The sequence below is a fragment of the Delphinapterus leucas genome, chromosome 19, assembly GCF_059928025.1.
Source record: "Delphinapterus leucas isolate spDelLeu-1000000601 "Yukka" chromosome 19, BTC_Dleu_Yukka2, whole genome shotgun sequence".
NCBI classification, from domain to species: domain Eukaryota; kingdom Metazoa; phylum Chordata; class Mammalia; order Artiodactyla; family Monodontidae; genus Delphinapterus; species Delphinapterus leucas.
Window position 1 is genome coordinate 43,918,395 of NC_143147.1, and position 19,136 is coordinate 43,937,530.

The 19,136-nt window shown below is 48.2% G+C and overlaps 1 protein-coding gene across 5 annotated transcripts in view; it reads left to right on the plus strand.

Moving 5' to 3' along the window:
• AATF (apoptosis antagonizing transcription factor) overlaps window positions 1-15,096 on the plus strand; it is a 106,768-nt gene extending 91,672 nt beyond the window's left edge. For 3 of the 5 annotated variants that reach the window (XR_016388976.1, XM_022552703.2, XM_022552702.2), the window contains one exon: window positions 5,623-15,096. Coding sequence is in view for 2 of the 5 variants with exons in the window: in XM_022552703.2 (XP_022408411.2) it covers window positions 5,623-5,686 (64 nt within the window). In the remaining 3 variants the exon portion in view is untranslated. The remainder of the gene's footprint in view (window positions 1-5,622) is intronic. The other 2 variants (XR_016388975.1, XR_002641832.3) reach the window with 2 other exon arrangements.
• The last annotated feature ends 4,040 nt before the right edge of the window (window positions 15,097-19,136 follow it).

The window sequence follows — 19,136 nt, forward strand, 5'->3', positions numbered from 1 at the left end:
GCTGGAATTGGAGCCCTTAGTCTCACTTTCCCTTTGTGTGTTTCGTCACCCTTGGATTCTCAAATGTATGTCTAAGACATCAAGTTCCGCAGAAGCACGCAGCACAGGGCCCTCGGGTGTGCAGGGAAGGGGAGGGGATTATGGGGGAGGGAGGCCCCCTCCCCCCGCACACTCTGGGATGTGTCTTGTATATTTAGGAAGGACAACCCCCACCCCCCCTCAGTGAAGCAACTAATGAACAATCTCAAATTAATCAAGGACAAATTCTGTGTATAGTTTTAATCAGGAAAGCAGCGATATTGTTTCTACGGGCACACGCTGAAATCCCTGCATATCGTACTTGCTTGGAGAAGGGATGTACTTTTGGAGGCTGTGCAGGTTTCTTTAGGGAGCGGTGGCCTGGCTGCTTTCTCCCTGCTGTCTGCTCGCCTTTGGCCACAGGGCCAGGTGGGTGCAGTGTGGGGGTGTCCGGGCCAGAGGAGGGGGAGGAGGAGTGGGGTGTCTGGGGCAAGGCCTGCGCGGCTCCTTCAGTCCCACGCCCCCCGCACAGGTCCTCTGCAGGGTTCAGGTGCTGCTTTGTAGTGTCTGCCCCGATGATGGTGTGAAAGCCCCTGGTCTGTGTCGCCGTCAGTGAGGAGTGCGCGTGGCTGGACGGCACCGTGACGCACGTCCACCGCGTTTCGTTTAGGGCTGCTTCAAACCTCGCCCACCACTCAAGTGATGGCATCTCACAGCCAGCTCTACTGGGCGCGCTTAAGTCTCTTCACAAGAGTCACATAATAAATAAGCTGAATCCCAGTACACACACACACACACACACACACACACACACTGTCTTTATGGAAGATGACTGCTAATCCATGATCATTTTTTTCTGGAAACAGGTTTTATGATAATATAGTAAAAATATTAAATTAGAAAATGCCTCACTAAGGGTTATAAAACCTTACTACATTAGAGATAGGTAATTATCCCCTCTATAGCCTAAATGACAGTTTAAAAGAAATAAAAATGTTAGTGCTCATTACTTGCTTTTGTAGGTTGCAATAAAGGGTAAGTTAAATTTTAATTCAAGGAAGAGCCCCTGCTATCGACCTTCTACCTTAGGTCCAAGTCCTGTTAATTACTCTGTAGGTTATTCTCCCGCATGATACCTACATTAATACATTTTCTACATTGAGGCCAGGAGTGTGGGGGGAGGGTGACGGGTGGGGGGGAAGGCCTTTCAGCTCAGTGATTCAAATCTTGATTCTTAATGTGATAGGGAGCAGGAATTATATATTTAGAAAACCAACTTCATTATGCATAGCCTTAAGGGCACCTCAGGTATTAAACTGTGCACTCACCCTGGAGAATCGGATGGGGATGAGGTTAACCTGAAGGACCGAGAGTTCAGCTTCTCTGGGTGGCTCAGTCCCGGTTAGGAAGGGTGCTGCAGGGGAGCATGCTTTGTGCAGCAGAAGGCAGTCCGACCCTCTGTCCCATGGTGGCTTTTCATTACCTAGTTCTGCTTTTAGTTTTGTGTTCCTGCCTTGGGATGGGATAGGGATAGGGATATGGACGCATCCTGTTTCTTTCCAGGTGCCTCCCTCTCCCCTGAGCACTGACCCCAGGTCTAGCATCTGTCTGGGTTTGGGGCAACGCTCAGGACGCCCTCCGCCTCAGTCTTCCTCCTGGGCCGTGCAGAGATCTTCCTACCGGAAAGGAGACACAGAGAGACGGCAGGGATCAAATTTCCAGCTGTTTGCTGAGAGGCTCTCAGCAGCCCTGCCTGAGAGCCTGCCCGAGCTGGAGCTGCCAGCTCTCCTTCTCCCTCGCCTTTCACAGTTGTCCTCTCCAGACACGAAGCCCCTCCTTACCCTGACATGGGACGTTACTCTGGAGTGGGGAACCTCACAGAAGGACCGGTCAAAATACGGTGTAGGGATTGCGACCGGCCGTGACCCAGGACTGGGTAACAGAGCCCTGCCGGTCAGGTGGCTTCCAGGTCTTTATTCTCAGCAAAATTGCAGGAGAACCTAATTGAGTTGTCAGCTGGTAGATCATTAAAACTAAGTTTTGGTGGTAGATCACTCTGTGATTGGGGGGGGGGTTAATTCAGAAGGAATTAAAAGAATTGAGTATCATTGCTATAACAAAACTCTCCCATTCCCACGTCTGCTTGTTTGTGTGGCAAGGTTTCTCATCACTTCTGTCTACAAAAACTAAAAAATAGGAATAGAATTGGTGCTGAACCCTCTTTCATTCTAGCAATAAATTATATTCATCCATGGAATGGGAATGGAGGGGAAAGCCTCATCCATATCATTGAGAGATAATTTCCAGTAACATTTTACATATTTATGTATATTAAAATTTTACCAAAGTTATACTACATTTTATTATATTGTTATTGTATATATCAGTTGTATCCTAATAATAATTGTAATGATAACACAGTCCAGAAGTAATTTTTAAAAATTACTTAGAGCCTTATGGTCCCAAGAAGTTAAAATATTTCAACTTTTCAAATTTCAAAAGGTGTTTCAATTTGCATACTTATTTTTGTGGCCAAGAAGTACGATAGTGTGATCGATAAAAGACTTTCAAGCATAAAACAATTATATTAGGACAAAAATCTGTCGGGAAAAATCAGATGGAAATACAAGTTTAAAAAGAGAAAGATGCTGTAAAGTTTCCAAATTAAAGAGTTTAGTTTATGTGTTGTTTGAGTGACGATGGGTGTCAGATCAGTATGGCATACAGACTCCACTGGGTGTATTACAGAAGGAATGTAAGAGTTATTTTAAAAGTTGGTATTCACAGATTTGTGGTAATTGTATCCTTTGTGACTATTAACTTCATCAAGAAAAATGTTACATGTCAACTTAAAAATGTGTGCAGGGGCTGCGGGATTTTGTAGAGTTCTGTTAGGGGGTACGCAGAGAGGCTCGAGGACCAGACCCTGGACCCCACCCTTCGTGGCTGTGGTTTTCCCAGCTCTGTCCCCGGCGGGTCCTCCGCAGCGTAAAAGAGGGGCTGGGGCCTAGCTGAGCAGCCGGAGTCTGGGGGTCTTCATCCTGGTGGTGCTCCTGGACCCCAGGAGGGTCTGCTTTGTTCATCTCTAGAGTCCTTAGAGTTGGGGCTGAGGGGGATGGAGGCGGGGGAAGAGGGGACGGGAACAGAAAAGTCGCTTAGGAGGCTGGCACCGCATTCTGGGTGAGAGATGGCAAGATCTGAAATAATGGAGCCTGGAGGAGCAGGCAAGTTTGAGATACTTTGAAGGTAAAAACGGTCACTGATTGGTGGTCATGGGTGAGGAAGACTTCGAGTTGAAATTGCTTGGGGATTCTTAGATTGGAATAATCCCTTGCTCATATTCTCTCTCTTCTGTAAAGCTACTTTAAGAACGCAGACCACTCGGCTTTCCAGGTTGCTTTGCCATGAACAGCTGCATCTTTGTCAGCTTTGCCCACCTGAGTGTGAAATGATGTTCTATCAAAACATGGGTTTCAGCATTTCCCTCTCAGCTCCCGACACGTGAACCCTGCTGCGGGCAGTAACTGCCGCCTTAGCCCAGGCGGTTTGCTGATGTCACCGCGCGGAGAGGAAGCGTTTGCTCAGTGGTAATGATGGGCTCTGGTGCAGGCGAGCACGGCGAGGCTGGGAAGGGATGATGGTGAAGGGCTGAATGGCATGGTGCCTCTGCAGCTCCCTCTCATCAGATGTCGCAGCCGTAAAGCCACACTGTCCTCTTTGTCATGGCGGCTCTCCCCTTAACACCATTTAATTTCTTTGTGGAAATGGCTAGAGAGACTTGTACTTTTTGGCAAGTAGGCAGGCCATCGCATGATAAAGTGACATCCGGACAGGGCATCGCTGTCCTTTATGTGATGGAGCTGGTGATTTGGCAGCCACTGCCTCTGGAAGGGAGGCTGCCTGCCTCTCATTTGCATGTGGTCTGAAGCTGCCTTCCGCCTTAGTACGCGCGTGTCCGGGGCCTGGCCAAGGCCGAGCCAGGCAGATGTGTACAGCTCAGGAACAAAAGAGACCCTGGAGCTCCGGGTGAACCTGCATCCTTTGTTTATCGGTCCAGGGGCACGATGGTCGGCTGAGAGCACCAGCAAATTCTTGCAATAAAATTCCTGTAATAATACAGGAGACCCACTGTCTTCTGGCTGCACGTTCCCTGCCTGCCACGTGGTCCCCAGCATGATAAGGTTTGTTTATATCCATGGCTTCTGCGGTTCCTCCTTTAAGACTTTTCCCTTTCAAAAAGTTTTAAGATGCTATTCCTATTGCTGGGTTTTCTAATTATAATGTCTCTTTTGGTACACACCACTATAGTAAGGTGACTTCAAAAACAGACTTGTAAGTTTTTGTGTTCGAGTCTGGCTGGACCAAAACTAGCTGTTTGAAGGGTGGGGTCCTTTTGTCTTCGGTTTTGTTTTGAGAATCAGATTTGCTGACGATGACTCTCAGATGGTGAGAGTGGTTCCGTGAGGAAAAGCCTGTTTTCCTAACAAGGAGGGCAGGCTGTAGATCTTGAAAACATGAGCAGAGCAGGCACAGCTTTCCCAGGTGCCTGCCCTCCTTCCCCGAGGGCACGGGCGTGGTCCCCGCCTCCCTGTGGGTTTGACCTGCTTGGACCCTCCTGGCTCCTGGCATCTCCGCAGGGAGACTGCCCTCCATCCAGAGAAGTGCTCTGGAGCTGCGGGATCGGTGCTGGTGCTGGGAGGGCCTCGCCCGCCCCGACAGGTGCCTTTGGCCAGGTGGTGGTGGAAACAGAGGTGGCAAGTGGTCATTTACTTCATTTTCAGGGACGCAAGACCCTGGCATGTTAGGGTTTTTTTTTTTTAATGTCAGACCCAGCTTTAGAAATAAATTAGCCAATCGAATTATTTATTAGATGGAGAATAGCGGAAGGGCCGGGGCGTGGGGAAGACCCTTGGCGCCCGAGCAGCTGCACGTGTGCTGGTAATTGGAATCTTGTTGCTGGGTCATTTTCATTGTTTTTCAAGTACTGCCAAGTGCAAGAAAATGTATGAAAACTGAATTATATCCCCTACATCCCATGTCTGATTGAATCCTCCTCATGTGGCAGTCTCATACATCCTATTAAAATATTCAATCTTGTTTTCTTACTTGAAGAGCCTGTGTGTAAAGGGCAAACTTATAGAAAACTCGTTCCCTGGAGACAGGGTATCCAGCCACTCTGGGCTATTTACATATTCTGCTGTTTGGCCGCTTCTAGGTTCCTGCCCTCCTTCGTATTTGCGAATAAGAGCTGTGGGATGCATTTTTAATTATGTGGCTGTGTTTCCAATTAAAGAATCAGACTGGGGTATTTCCCAGCTTCTTGGTACTTTTGTTTGTTTGTTTGTTTGTTTGCGGTACGCGGGCCTCTCACTGTTGTGGCCTCTCCCGTTGCGGAGCAACAGGCTCCGGACGCGCAGGCTCAGCGGCCATGGCTCACGGGCCCAGCCGCTCCGCGGCATGTGGGATCTTCCCGGACCGGGGCACGAACCCGTGTCCCCTGCATCGGCAGGCGGACTCTCAACCACTGCGCCACCAGGGAAGCCCCTTTTTTAACCTTGAAAAGTTAACCAACGTGTTAACCAGTTTGTTTTGTTTGTCTTCCAGGACAGAGCTGTATCGATCTCTTTTTGGCCAACTCAACCCCCCTGACGAAGGCCACGGGGACTGACGGCGCCCATCTCCCTGTGGCCCGGGGCCTGAGGTGGGACCTCCGCACACCCAGCCCCACATAGAGGAACTCGGGAAATCCCGGGAACGTGTGCTGTTCAGAACACGGGCCTGACGAGTGCCCGGAAACCTGGAATCCAGCATCTGTGTCACCGGTGCGTCCGTGTGCAAAGGGCTCGCCCCCCACGGCCTTGAACCACCACAAATAAAGAGTGTTTTTCCTGGCGCCACCGCTGCCGCGCGCGGTTCCCTAAGCGGCACAGAGTGATGTGGCGCTCCCGCAGGCTGACAGGTTCTTTTGGGAGGGTTTTCCTTGTTTTCCCAGCCAAATGGCCTTCTTTCACAATATAAAATACTTCACGGAAGGAATAATCCTAGGGTAGATGTGGCTTTCGGGGTGAGTCGCGTTTAGCGACTGATCGCAGCTGTGAGGAGCAGGGAGCCCCCCCAAAACCTGTCAGCTCCGCCCCAGAGGCGTTGGAGCTTGGAGGCATCTGCCTGTTTGTTGCTAAATACAGATCTCTGACTACTTGTTTCCTCTTTTCACCCATAAAGATTCTTCCAGAGTCCTTTTCCATTCTCACCATTCCTAAATCACTTTATTGAGATTAGCTGTGGTGTAAATCTAGCAGGGGGAAATGATTCACTTGTTTTTCATCCGAAAGGTCAAAAGCTGGAAATTAAATCCCCATAAGGGGGATTTATTGGCCTGCTGTGGTCAGTATGCAGTGAGATGATCTTGCATAAGTAATGTGTGCGTGCCCGCACTCAAGGCCGACCGTCTCCCGGGTCCTTTGCCCAAATCTGTATTTTGAGCTATGGAATTAAAGGGATGTTGCGTACAGGCATCTGAGGGCAGTTGTAGTTAATAACTAGTCATTGTTTTTAGAGTCAGGTTTTGGTATTGTTTTAAAATGTCAAAGCCAAGTGACAGATTTTTGTGCCCAGGAATCCCACGTGTCATTGACGTGGTGTCTGTGGACTGCGACACAGCGCCCAGAGGCTGGGTTCCAAACGAAGTGAGTCTGGAATGTAATCTGCATCACAGTTTAGTATTAACATCTGAGTGTGTCTGCTGGGCTCGGACGGGGCAAATGTGGGGAGGAGGATTTCTCCATCTCACACTAATTGGACCTTGGTACATCCTGCTCTGTTTTTCTTGTCTTGGTAAGTTAACCTCTTGGGCTTGATTGTCAGGGAAACATTTAATTTTCAGTGTGTCTCCAGTTACCTAAAAGATCACTCAACGGAAATAGAAGATTTCCCCTACAGTCACTCCCTTCACCGTGATCCCTTTTTCGAATATAGACCATCCAACCCCATCCACCTAGCCTGAGGATCTCGGATAAACCCACGTTAGAACAGCAAGTAAGTAACCTCTTAACACGGCACTTCCCGTGAGCATGATGCAGACCCACGATTCCTAAAGAGATGGAACCTTTGTTACAGTCACTCTCTACCTGATGAAGAAAAAAATTTAAGCAGGTACTTCAAAATATTTGGAGTCCATCATGTTTAATTAAAATGAATTAAAATCAGGAGAGATGAGAAAGAACGGATAGAATTTTCAGTAAAGGGAGGCTTGCATTTTAAAATTCAGAGGACCACCCTCCTTCCAGCCAAGAGTAAATTGGAAACTACTTTAATTGACACGGATACTGCAATTCAACTGTTACTAGAAAGACAGATTAGTTGATTGATTTGCATTTTAATAAAACGAATACTTTACATTTTGGTGGCTAATGCTGATTTTGAAATGAGTTGAGAACTGTTATCAAGAGTTTCAATCCAGGGCCCTTTTTCAGTGTTGACTGAAGCATTCCTCCCTTTTGTGCGAAGTTGGCTTATTTTCTTTTTGTCCAGTTGACTCCTTCACGCATGACCCTCCTAAACCACAGCCCCTGAAGACACCATCAGAGCAGTGAGGAAACCGCAGGGCCCACCCAGCCCAGGTTTGCACCCGGGGCCGGAAGCAGGCCGTGGGCTTTGCCCTTCGGGATAGAGAAGTTAAGGCTGGTTTCTCATCTTAGTTAATTTTACGTCAAAAATTAATTACAGAAAAGTGGAAGGAACAAATGGAAATAAGACTTGGCTGTAACTCCACCACTCAGAAAGATCCCCTTCTCGTAGTTAACCTGTATTCCTTCGTAGCCCTCTTCAGTGTAGATGCTGTGATACCCAGTAGACTCCTCTCTGGGGGGAGGGCCCAGGGAGCAGTGCAGGTGGAAGACTTCGTTTTTCCTTCTGGACTGTTTGAAATGTTACCCTTTTAAAAACAGTAAAAACAAAATGTCTGTGCAGCATGTCCCCCCTCCACATAACACACGTATACCACCCGTTGAGAACCAGTGGTACGTTGTATTCTGCATTTTAATACTAATAGTAGAGGGGAAGGTTGTTTCCACGTTTTTGCAGATCTCATTGAAGCATTTTAACTGCTAACTAATAATTCCATTGGGGGCATGTCTCTTCAGTACTGAACCAGATCCCCTCTTGTTGAACACTTAAATTGTTATAATTATTTGCTATTATGAATAATGTTATAGGAAAATATTTGTGCATAAAGCTTGTTTGTTGTCTTAAAATTATTGGTATTTTTGGCATAGATTTTTGGGAGTAAAGTGAACCGAGTGAAAGAGTCCAAATATTTCAAAGGCTCTTGGTCCCTATGACGGAGGCTTGTTTTAGGGCCCGTGCACTTCTCACCTGCCCTAGGCTGGACCATCTGCAGCAAAGGGTGTTGAAAGGCAGAGAGGAGGTTGGCCCTGGAGTCTGATCCTGTGGTTTATTTCTTGCTCCCCAGGGAACCCTTCGAATCAGCATCCTCCTCTGGGAGGATTAAAGAGCTGCTGCCTGTAATGTGCTTTGAGATGCTCCAGTGAAAGATGGTGGACAAATAGGAAGTGACACCATCCTCTCCTTCCCCGACCCTCCTGTCTGTTTTCTGGCTGCTAGATCGCATATCATTTTCTCTCCACCCTCCCCACTGGTTCTCATGCTCTTGCTACTTTCAGTGCCTTCATCCTGGGGATCTCTCCGGTGGGTTTTCCTTGCCTTGTATGGGTTTATGTTTCTCCCCATACTGTCTTTGGTGCGTAGCTGTTCTTTCCAGGTCACCGACCAAGAACGCTTGTTGAGCATCATTTGGAAACCCTGAGAGCCAACAGAACACCAGAGAAAGCCAGCTCCGACCAGTTCAGCAACAGATACTGCATCTCCAGTTTAGAAAAGTAGTTTCCTTTTAGTGGTTGATTTTCCTGGTCTCCGCATATGACTTCTCCAAGATTATTGCCTCTTTATCTCTTACCATTTCATCCAAAGGGAGCTGAGTTTGAGGCTCAATGGATCCAAATGGGACATTCGTCAACCTTCACAACCATGGAGGGGTCACTGTGTATGTGGGACACCAAGATCTGTGTCTCCCTGGGCCAGGCTCACAGGTGAGGCAGCTGCGTCTCAGCAGAACTATAGAGAGTAGAGGTAAAGGGTGTCATGGAGAAGCCTGAGGCTGCGGCTGCAGAAATGTGGGTGTTCTATGCCAGGGCAGCTGGCGCCCGTCTGCTGCTACCCTGATAGGCTACCCTGTGCACATGGCGTTTAAGAAAGGCAAATACAAGCAGTGAGCCTTGTCTAAAGTGAATGAACCTTGTTTTCTGCATCTGAGTTTGTGTTTTTACTTTTTGATTTATGTGTGTTTGTGTACCGGGGTGGGGGGGGGCAGTTGTGCTAGGCATTAAGTTGAGTTTGCCTTGGTCGTTCATTTTTTGTTTGTTTAAATCTTATCTACCTCATTTCCTTTCTTTCTTTCTCTCTTTTTTTTTTTTTTTTGCTTTGTCTTTCTTCATAACATTTCAAAAATAATTGCCAGTAATTTGGTAAGTTCATTAACTAATTCTTACGTCCAGGGGATCCATATCGCCCCGCTGATTTGCATATGTTCAGTTTGTCCAACAGCTGTATTGATGAAGCCCTCATTACCTGCTCCTTGTCTGGAGAGGAGGGGACGGTGCAAACGCAGAGTGAGTATGCCTTATCTAACTGCGTTTTTCTTGCATATCTGTAGATTTCCTTTACCGGGCCTTCCTTGCCCATCGTGTGGGGCCTGTTAATAATAATAAGGTCATCGCCTCAGCAGCATTTATATTCCTGAGAAGTTTGCTTGGTTTACTTCCTTGGTTCAGGGTTCTCATTTCATTTGTCGAGGTCAAGGACACTGAATTCTCAGAAAAGAGAATTTAAAAGAACGTAGAGAAAAAAAAAATCCCACATTGCCGATAGAGTAGACAAAGAATATAAGGTCCCCAATAGGCGCGGTGACAGTAACACATTAAGATTCCTGCCCACCCTTCTCCATCCCTGTCTTCCTCTTTATGGCTGGGCTGGAAATGAGCTCAGGCTGCCCTGGGCCGGCAGGCTCCCCACCACGTGGTGCTGGCTGCTTCTGCCGCCCTCATCTACCTTCCCCGAGGTGTTTAGGGGTGTGTTACCCAGCTCTCACAGAGACTTGGGGGCACAGAATTCATCCTTGAGGGGGCTGATGTGACATCCTGAGTCGAGGACAGATTTGAACAGAAGGTGGCGTAGTGGCAAGAACCTTGGATCAGAAATCAGACCTGCCAGGGTGTGACCTTGAGGAAGTCTTTTGACCTCTGGGGCTCAGAGGTCCTCCTCAGTACTGTGAGGGTCAGCCACGCTGGTTCCTGAGGACCTCCTCGTCCTAAAGCAGCTGTTTCTATGGAAAGGCAGCTTGGGTCTAGCACCAATGCAGGAATGTTTTTCCCATCCATTCAGGTATGTGTTGACCTCCTGCTGTGTGGCAGGCGCTGGGGGAGGTTTACAGAGCACAGGGTTGTTTGGGCAGGTGACCTGGTCTCTAGTGGGGCTCTGTGCCCCTCTTCAGTCGAGTGAGGCCTGAATCCTCTTACTTCGGTCTGATCAGTCCCATTACCTGCGCTGGAGTTGCCTCTGTTAGTCCTGGCGGGACTCCTGGCAGCCCAGGCTGTGGCCGTTTTTCAGGCTCAGCATCACTCTCCCAGGACTCCGGTTCTACAGGGCGAGAGCTCGGCCTGGCAGGAGGGCAGCAGCCCTGGTGCTCGTGGGCTTCCAAGAGCCCGCCGACCCCGGGATGGCCAGGGGCGTTAGTGCGCAGGTGGGGCTGACGCTGAGCGCCCCGCACCTAGGCCGCTGCTCGGTGGCTCCCGCGCCTCCACGGCGAGGGCGGCTCCGGGCTCTAGGGCTGCCCTCGTGGCCAGCTGCCTTCCCCTCTTACCCTCCTGGGGGGCCTCTTCTAACCCCACGCGCGTCCAGAGGGTCTAAGACCACAGCTGTCCAGTAGCACTTCCGGGGATGATGGGAGCCCAGTCTACTCAGTATTTCACCAGCCACGTGTGGCTTTTGAGCCCTTGCAGCGTGGCTGGTGGCTACCGGATTGGCTAGATGAGGTCGATGCGGGTACTTCCTAGCCCTTCACAAGTCACAGCAAACGGCAGAGCTGGAGCCGGGTAAGTGCTAACAGGTGCGGCGGCGAGAGCTGCCGCTGTCCCGAGGCCGAGGGGCCCAGCCGGGTCGGGGGCCCTGTTCCAGGCTCGGGCGGCGGCCGAGAGTGTGACCTGGGGCTCACGAGGGGGCAGGAAGCGAGGGGTTTCCCGCCTCGGTGCCCAGCGTGGCCGAGGGGAGCCTGGGAGCGAACCCCCCCCCCGCTCTCCTCCTGAGGGTTTAGGCCGGGAACGGACCCCCTGAGGCCATAAAATTATTTTCCAGTTTGACTCTTGTGTCCTTTAAAGTTGTAGCGCACTGCACTTGGTTTCAAGAGCTAAACGTAAGGCTAATGCGGAACACTTTCCATGTGATAACTCCGAGTTCATATTGTTGGGGGAGATAAGCCGTAGGAGCAGGTGCTTTTGAATTCACTTATCGGCGTTCGCGCAGCCTCCGCGCCGCCTCGCACCCCACCTGGGCGCTGTGATGTTCCGGGAGGGTCTAGGCAGCGGAGGCTTTTCATCTGCTGACCTCGCTGCTAAGGTCAGGCCTTTGTTCGCGGCGGGAGCGCGGGCCCAGGTGTGCGCCTGCCGGAGGGGAGGGTAGGCGAAGCGAGGGGAGGGGAGCGCAGCCTTGCGGAGAGTCTGCGTGTGAAGCTCACATCCTGGTCTTCATGGAGGAGGGTAAGGGGACGAATGCAATGCCTAGTTCTCAGTTATGTAATTAAACCGAGATGTGCCTTTCTGAAGGAACAAAAAGAGGCCAAGGACAGCTTAATTGAAACCTTAAGATTGCTTCTCCAGGAGTGGCCCGAGCAAGCGGGCCGAGGCAGACTGTCACCGTCTGGCTGGCGGGCCACGTGACCCCGCAGGTGCCGTCCACGCGGGGGGGGGGGGGCGGGGTTCGCTTGGCACCAGAGCGTCCGCTTCCTGGGAGGATGAGCTTTTGGTTCCTCGGGTCCCAACGGGGAGGTTCACACGGGAGCTGGCCGCGCTGATGCCGCCTGGGCTCGGCGCTGACCCTCCTGTCGCCCTGTGGGTCCCTAAATAGCAGTGCCTTGCAGCTCCCCCCGACCGGTCTCGAGGGCCTTTAAAAGGCACGCCTCTCTCAGCGAGGCCGTCGGCCAGGCCGGCTGTTACGAAGTCGTTCATTACCAGATAAGTGACGGCGAAACAAGGGACGCTTTATTAACTGTAGACAGGGCTGCTCCTGAGAACCCAGGCGTGCGCTCTTGATACCTGTTTATCTACTTGCTCCGGACTGGAAGGACTCTCCTCCTCTCTCCTTCCCTCTCCCCCACCCCCAGAAGAGAATTTCAACTTTAAGACAAACAACTTCATTTACAAGTGTGTCTCTAATTAGCTGCAGAATTAGGAAAGCTGAGTTTTCCCCCATAGATCGGCTAAACCCTCGAGGGAGACTGGTGGGATAGAGAGAATCGTATTTCCAATTATTTTGTTGAATTGCTAATTTAGTTATTGTGCCTGGTGTAATTGTGATGGGTATTGGGTGTGCAATTCAATTTGTTTTAAATATTTGTGGGAAGGCTGATCAGTAATGGAGCTGACCTATTTTGTGGCCCAAACTGAGAAAAAAAAGCTTAAAACACAACACCCACAAAGATGTAGTTTGTTTCCATTTTTATTCTGATCTCTCTCATCCTCTTAAGACCATTGATGCAACAAAAGGATTAAATTAAAAGATGACAGCACTTTGATCTTCTCCCTTTGAAAGCTTAACTGTCCTTGGTCGTTTAACATGCAGATATCTTAGGGTGGAGTTTCAGACGCAAGGCTGGAGTTGAGAGGTTTCTGCCTCCCATAATTGCGCTTTTGTGTGTGCCTAGACGTGGTTTGGGTGGCTGACTTTTGTATGCGCGTGTATCAGGCGGTGGAGGTAGTGTTTGCAGCACCCAGGGCCAAATCAGTCCAGCTCCTGGGGCTGGGAGACCCTGTGGGAAGGCAGGCACCTTCCCTCCAGGCAGCGCCGCTCGCAGGGGTCGGCGACCCGGGCAGTGTTTGCACCTGCTCTGCCCCAGGTAGGCCCCGCTGGTGGTTAGTTGAGCCTGTGCGCTTGTGACCCAGGGTTAGGTGTGAAGTCCCCTCACTGCTGGCTGTGATGCCAGGCGGAGCTCCCTGACGGCCAACCAAGCCCGAATTTCCCTCTTCAGGGTCTCCCCACCACTCAGCCAGCATCTGGACCAGCAGGAGTACCTGTGATGTAATACTGTTTACATGCCTGTCGGGTGCTGAGTAAATCAATCCAGCCTGGGCCTGGAGCAGGGCTGTGGCTTGTAGGGAAGAGCATCAGCTAGGGCTCTGCTGGGACTTGAGGTCACAGAAACAAAGTGCAGGACTCTGCCTGGTTATTGTGAAACGTGCATGTGAGTACCAGGTTTTGTGACGGCCAAGTTGCTTGCAGGTGACTGGAGCCCTCACCCCCGGTGTCATCCTGCTGGGCCCCTGCCGGGTCCCAGCAAGGCCTTCTCAGACACAGGCAGGGCTTGGTTGGGTGAGATCAGAGGGTGGTAGACCAGAATGGATTTGGAGGAAAAGTAGTAATAAAATGGGTCATAGAAGCAAAATGATCCTAAAAAGATCATTTTGTAACTCGATTAACTTAGAAAGGTACCAGGGTCAGTCTCTGTGTTTAGCTGCTGAATAGAAGTTTAAACTTTATTCCTACATGAGAGATCACCAGGGGTCTTGCTTTTCTCTCAACAAGACTTTCTCAAGGAACTGGGAGGGAAGAGCTAGTGGGCACAGCTCTGGATCTGGAGGAGGATCTGCATCCTATGGGAGGGTAGACAGGAAGACAGTCATTGCACAAGCGATTCTGTGAGCTGAATATAAACCACTCCCTGGGGAGTCTGCGAGGGTCTCCGCACAGAGAACAGTGGGCGTCGGAAGAGGGGTTTGTGGAAACAGCAGCAGAGGCAGGAGGGCAGGCTGTTGGGTGTTGGTGGTAAGGTTAGTGCACTCCTACTCCTTGCTGGTTACAGTTTTTTGCAGCTTTGATATTGAGGTGTAATTTACTTAACATAAAATTCACTCATTGTAAATGTACAATTCCAGGATTTTTAAAAAATTTTTATTTATTTATTTATTTATTTATGGCTGTGTTGGGTCCTCGTTTCTGTGCAAGGGCTTTCTCCAGTTGTGGCAAGCGGGGGCCACTCTTCATCGCGGTGCGCGGGCCTCTCACTATCGCGGCCTCTCCCGTTGCGGAGCACAGGCTCCGGACGCGCAGGCTCAGTAGTTGTGGCTCACGGACCCAGCCGCTCCGCGGCATGTGGGAATCTCTCGGACCGGGGCACGAACCCGTGTCCCCTGCATTGGCAGGAGGACTCTCAACCACTGCGCCACCAGGGAAGCCCTAAGTCTCTGCCTTTTGATTGGAGTGTTCAGTCCTTTCAAACTTAGTTTAGTTACTGATAAGTTTTTTGTCCATTTGTTCCTCCTTTATTGCCTTCTTTTGTGTTAAGTAGTATGCCATTTTAATTCCATTGTTGTATTTACTATGTACTCCTTTTAAAAAATAGTGGTAAAATACTTAAAATTTACTATCTTAACCATTTTAAAGTGTACAGTTCAGTAATGTTCAGTATATTCCCATTGTTGTGCAACAGATCTCCAGAACTTACTCATTTTGCAAAAACTGAAACCCTATACCCATTAAGCAATAACTCCCCATTTTCCTCTCCCTCAGCCCCTGGTAACCACCATTGTACATTCTTTTTCATGCATTTTGACTACTTTATTTTTTATTTTAAAAAAAATTTTGGCCACACCATGCGTCATGCAGGATCTTAGTTCCCCGACCAGGGATTGAGCCCGTGACCCCTACATTGGAAGGGCAGAGTGTTACCCACTGGACTACCAGGGCAATCCCTTGACTACTTGAGATATCTCATATAAATGGAATCATACTGTATTTGTCTTTTTTTGTGACTGGCTCATTTCACAAAGCATAATGTTCTCTGCTTTCAATTCTTTTGGATATATATCTAGAATTGGGATTGTTGGGTCATACGGTAATTCTATTTTTAATTATTTTGAGGAATTGCCATACTGTTTTCCATAGTGGTTGCACCATTTTACAATTTCACCAACAGTGCAAAGCGTTCTAATTTCTCTACATTTTTGCCAACACTATTTTCTGGTTTTTTGATAGAAGCCCATCCTGATGGGTGTGGGGTGATACCTCATTGTGATTGATTTGCATTTCTCTAAAGATTAGTGATGCTGAGCATCTTTTCATGTGCTTTTTGGCCATTTGTATATAATCTTAAGAGAAATGTCTATTCAAGTTGTATGCCCATTTTAAAATCAAGTTATTTGGGTTTTTCTGTTGTTGAATTGTAGAAGTTCTTTATATATTCTGCATATTAACCCCCTATTAGATATATCATTTGCATTTACTATATATTTTTAAGTTATTTTCTTAGTGGTTGTGCTAGGGATTACATTACAATCTATTTGAGATAAATACTAACTTCTGGTAAAATATAGGAATTTGTTTTTGATATAGCTCAATTTTTCTTCACCTTTGTCTAATTATCATATCACATTTATATATGCTATAGACCCCCAAAATATAGCAATATAATTATTGTTTTACATAATTTTATTTCTTTTACAAAGTTAAAAGAGAACACACACACACAGTCTTTTATATTTACTCATATATTTACCTTTTCAAGTGCCTCTCCATATCTTTGTGTAGATTCAAATTACCATCTGGAATCATCTGAATGATTGCCTTTAATTCTTATAAAGCAAATTTTCTATCACTGAATTCTTCCCCTTTATTGGTGGTGGTGGGGGATATCTTTATTTCATCTTTGTTTTGCTGGATGTAGGATTTTTGGTTGACAGTTGTTTGTTTAAATTCTTGTAGCATTTTGAATATATCAGCCCACTGCCTTCTGGCTTCCATTGCTGTTATCTGTTTATTATTTGTTTTGTTGTTCCTCTATATATGATGAGCTGTCTTTCTCTAGCTTTTTTCAAGACTGTCTTTTAACAGGTTGGCTATGAAGTGTCTAGGTATAGATCTTTTTGTATTTATCCTCCTTGGGATCTATTGAGCTTCTTGGATCTGCAGGTTGTTTTCCATCATATTTGGAAGGTTTCAGCCATGATTTCTTCAAATATCTTTCCTGTCCCTTTCTCTACTCTCCTTCTGGCATTCCCATTGCACATCAATTGTTATACCTGATGTTGTATGGATCTCTGAGGCTCTGTTCATTTTTCATTCTTCTTTCTGTTCTTCATGTTGGATACTTTCTATTGCTCTATCTTCAAGTTCACAGATTCTTTCTTCTGCCTTCCTGAGTCTACTATTTAGTCCCTCTAGTTAATTTTTCATTTGTTATTGTACTTTAGAACTCCAGAATTTTTTTTTCATTGTGGAAAAATATACATAAACTTTACCATTTTAACAGTTTTTAAGTGCACAGTTCAGTAGCATTAAGTACACTTTGTTGTGCAGCCATCACCACTGTCCATCTCCAGAGCTTTTTCGTCATCCCAAACTGAAACCCTACACCCATTAAACAATAACTCCCCATTTCCTCCTCCCTACAGCCCCTAGTAACCCCTATTCTACTTTCTCTGTGAATTTGATAATTCTCCATACCTCATATAAGTGGAATTGCCCAATATTTCCCATTTTGTATCTGGCATAATGTGTCACTTGCATAATGTCTTCAAGGGTGAAAGCGCTCTTCTAGGTTGCATTCATCTTCTTGTATCCGCACATGGCTACAAAAGTACTTGTTAGTATGGGCAAAAATGCTGTTAGCTTTTTCCTAATTCAGGGCCTGGATGTCTTTGTTTCCGTCTCTCCTCACCCCAATCCTTCCTGGTTACCCCAGAAGGCCAGTCATAGAATCAGGGGATTCTGGGATTAGGCCCATCGTCCGACCATCTGTCTCATCTCCTTACAGTTCCTAAGGGGCTGAGCCCACTGGGTGGGTCCAAGTCCCCTCAGAGCTGAGGCTCCGTAACTATTCCGCCCCTCCACCAACCACAGGGAATCCCGTGTTTTGGAAGATTTTGCTTGCTGAAATACCGCATTTATGAAGATGTCCTGTTTTCATTATTTATTAGTATTAACTGCCCACTGGAGCTTTTGGCCAGCATGAGGAAGCCAGTACCACCTCCTGGGAAGGTAAATGTCTTAGTTACCGGAAAAACAACAGCATGGTGAGCCTTTGCCACCTGACTGAGGCATATGTAGGATCTGTGGAGTATTGAAAATAGTGGGCAGTCGCCCATTACTATTTCTGTGCTTCCTGGGGTGGCCTGGGCTTGCTCTCCTGGGTGACCCCTGCAGCTCAGGGACATACACACGTGGAGCTAAGCTTGGAGCCAGATTTCTTGGTACCCAAGGTGGTGCTCTTTTCATTTAATTAGGCTGATTTCTAAACCTTTTTACCCAATCTTCCCATGCCCCCAAACCATCAAAGGTGACCCACTCTCTCCAGGAACGTACCTTGTTTCCTGGCCGAGCACTTAAAGCTCATCGTGCTCTGTTGCCTACTTGCTTTTTCACGCTTCACTGTCCCTCCTCTCCCAGATGACTGCTGTGCTCTCAGCCAACATTCCTAGTGTCCCTTGAGTAACTGTAGATGCGAGCGCTTGACTGGGGCGCCTGCCTTACTCTCCCGGCTGGAGGCCTCTCTGCCCATAGGCTTCAGCCCTTCACTGTCCGCAGACTCGTGTGGTCCTTAGCACCCTCCGCCTCACCACGTGGATCAGGGCAGGCCTGGGTTTTACCCTTCTTGTGCCCAAGCTGAGGAGTCAGCATTTGAATGCAGGTTCACCTCCAGCTCAGCACCTCTCCAGGCCTCTCACCATGTGAACGGTCCTCCCTATGATGGTCATGAGGCACTGGCATTTGTCACTGTGTTCTTGTTTTTCAGCTGGGGAAAGATGTGTGGGCCCAGCTTAAATCCCATTTCCCAAAAGATTGAACCCTCGCTGTTCAATCTTTTCCTTATTACCCCAAAGTAATACTAATGAAAGCTTTAAACTTTCTTTTATTAAAAAGACCGATGAAAGAAATGGCATTCCCCAACAACAGATGAAAGCACTGCACGTATCAGGCAAGTTCCCAGAGGCAGCAGTGGAATCGTCCCATGAATCCTGCTGACCTTCCTGAGAACCACCAACGGGTGCTGGCCGAGAGTAGGGATAGCGCCACGTTTACACTTGGGGTCTGGTTCTCGGCTGCCTGCTTAGCGGGGAGAGAAGGCCCAAGGCCTCTGTGCCACCCAGCATCCCCCGCCCATGGAGAGCAGCAGCTGGAGGCAAAAAGCGGCACCTTCCCCTGGATCCTGTATCTCCCTTCCTGCTCCCCTTTCTAGAACCTCTAGCTTAAGGTGATTCAAACTGATAAATATTTTGTAAATTGCCAAAAGCCACCCTTTGCTTTGCTGTACATCCTAAAGAGAGATGGACACAGCACCAAGTTTAATAGCCAGCAAAGGCCGGTGCTTCCCCTCCCTCCTCTCTTGTGGCCCGAGCCTTTCTTTGCAGATGTTATTCCTGCTTCAACCACATGGATTCATAGAAATTGAGGCAGAGGGTTGAAGGCACACAGGCCTGAGTTTCCTGCCCCTAGTGCCTTTTTGTGCCCAAAGTTAGTGTTCAAAAGCCATGAAGTAGCTAAATTATTCAGAGGATCTAAAACCTCTCCATAAAGGGGGCCTGAAGTGGTCTCTGAAAATGGTTTGCTATTCACTTGACCCAGAAAATGCCACAAATCATGCAAACCCAGAGGTTCATACCTTCCTGTTCACTTCAAGACCCATGAAACTGCCCAGCCCATCAAGGGTATGTGGACCCGAAAACTGCCCAGGCTGGGAATGGCATCGTTTGCAGAAGCACCATGCACCACAGTCCTTACACTGGCTCTACTTTCGGCAGGGGCAGGTCTCACCCTTACAAAGCTCCCCTACTCAGAGT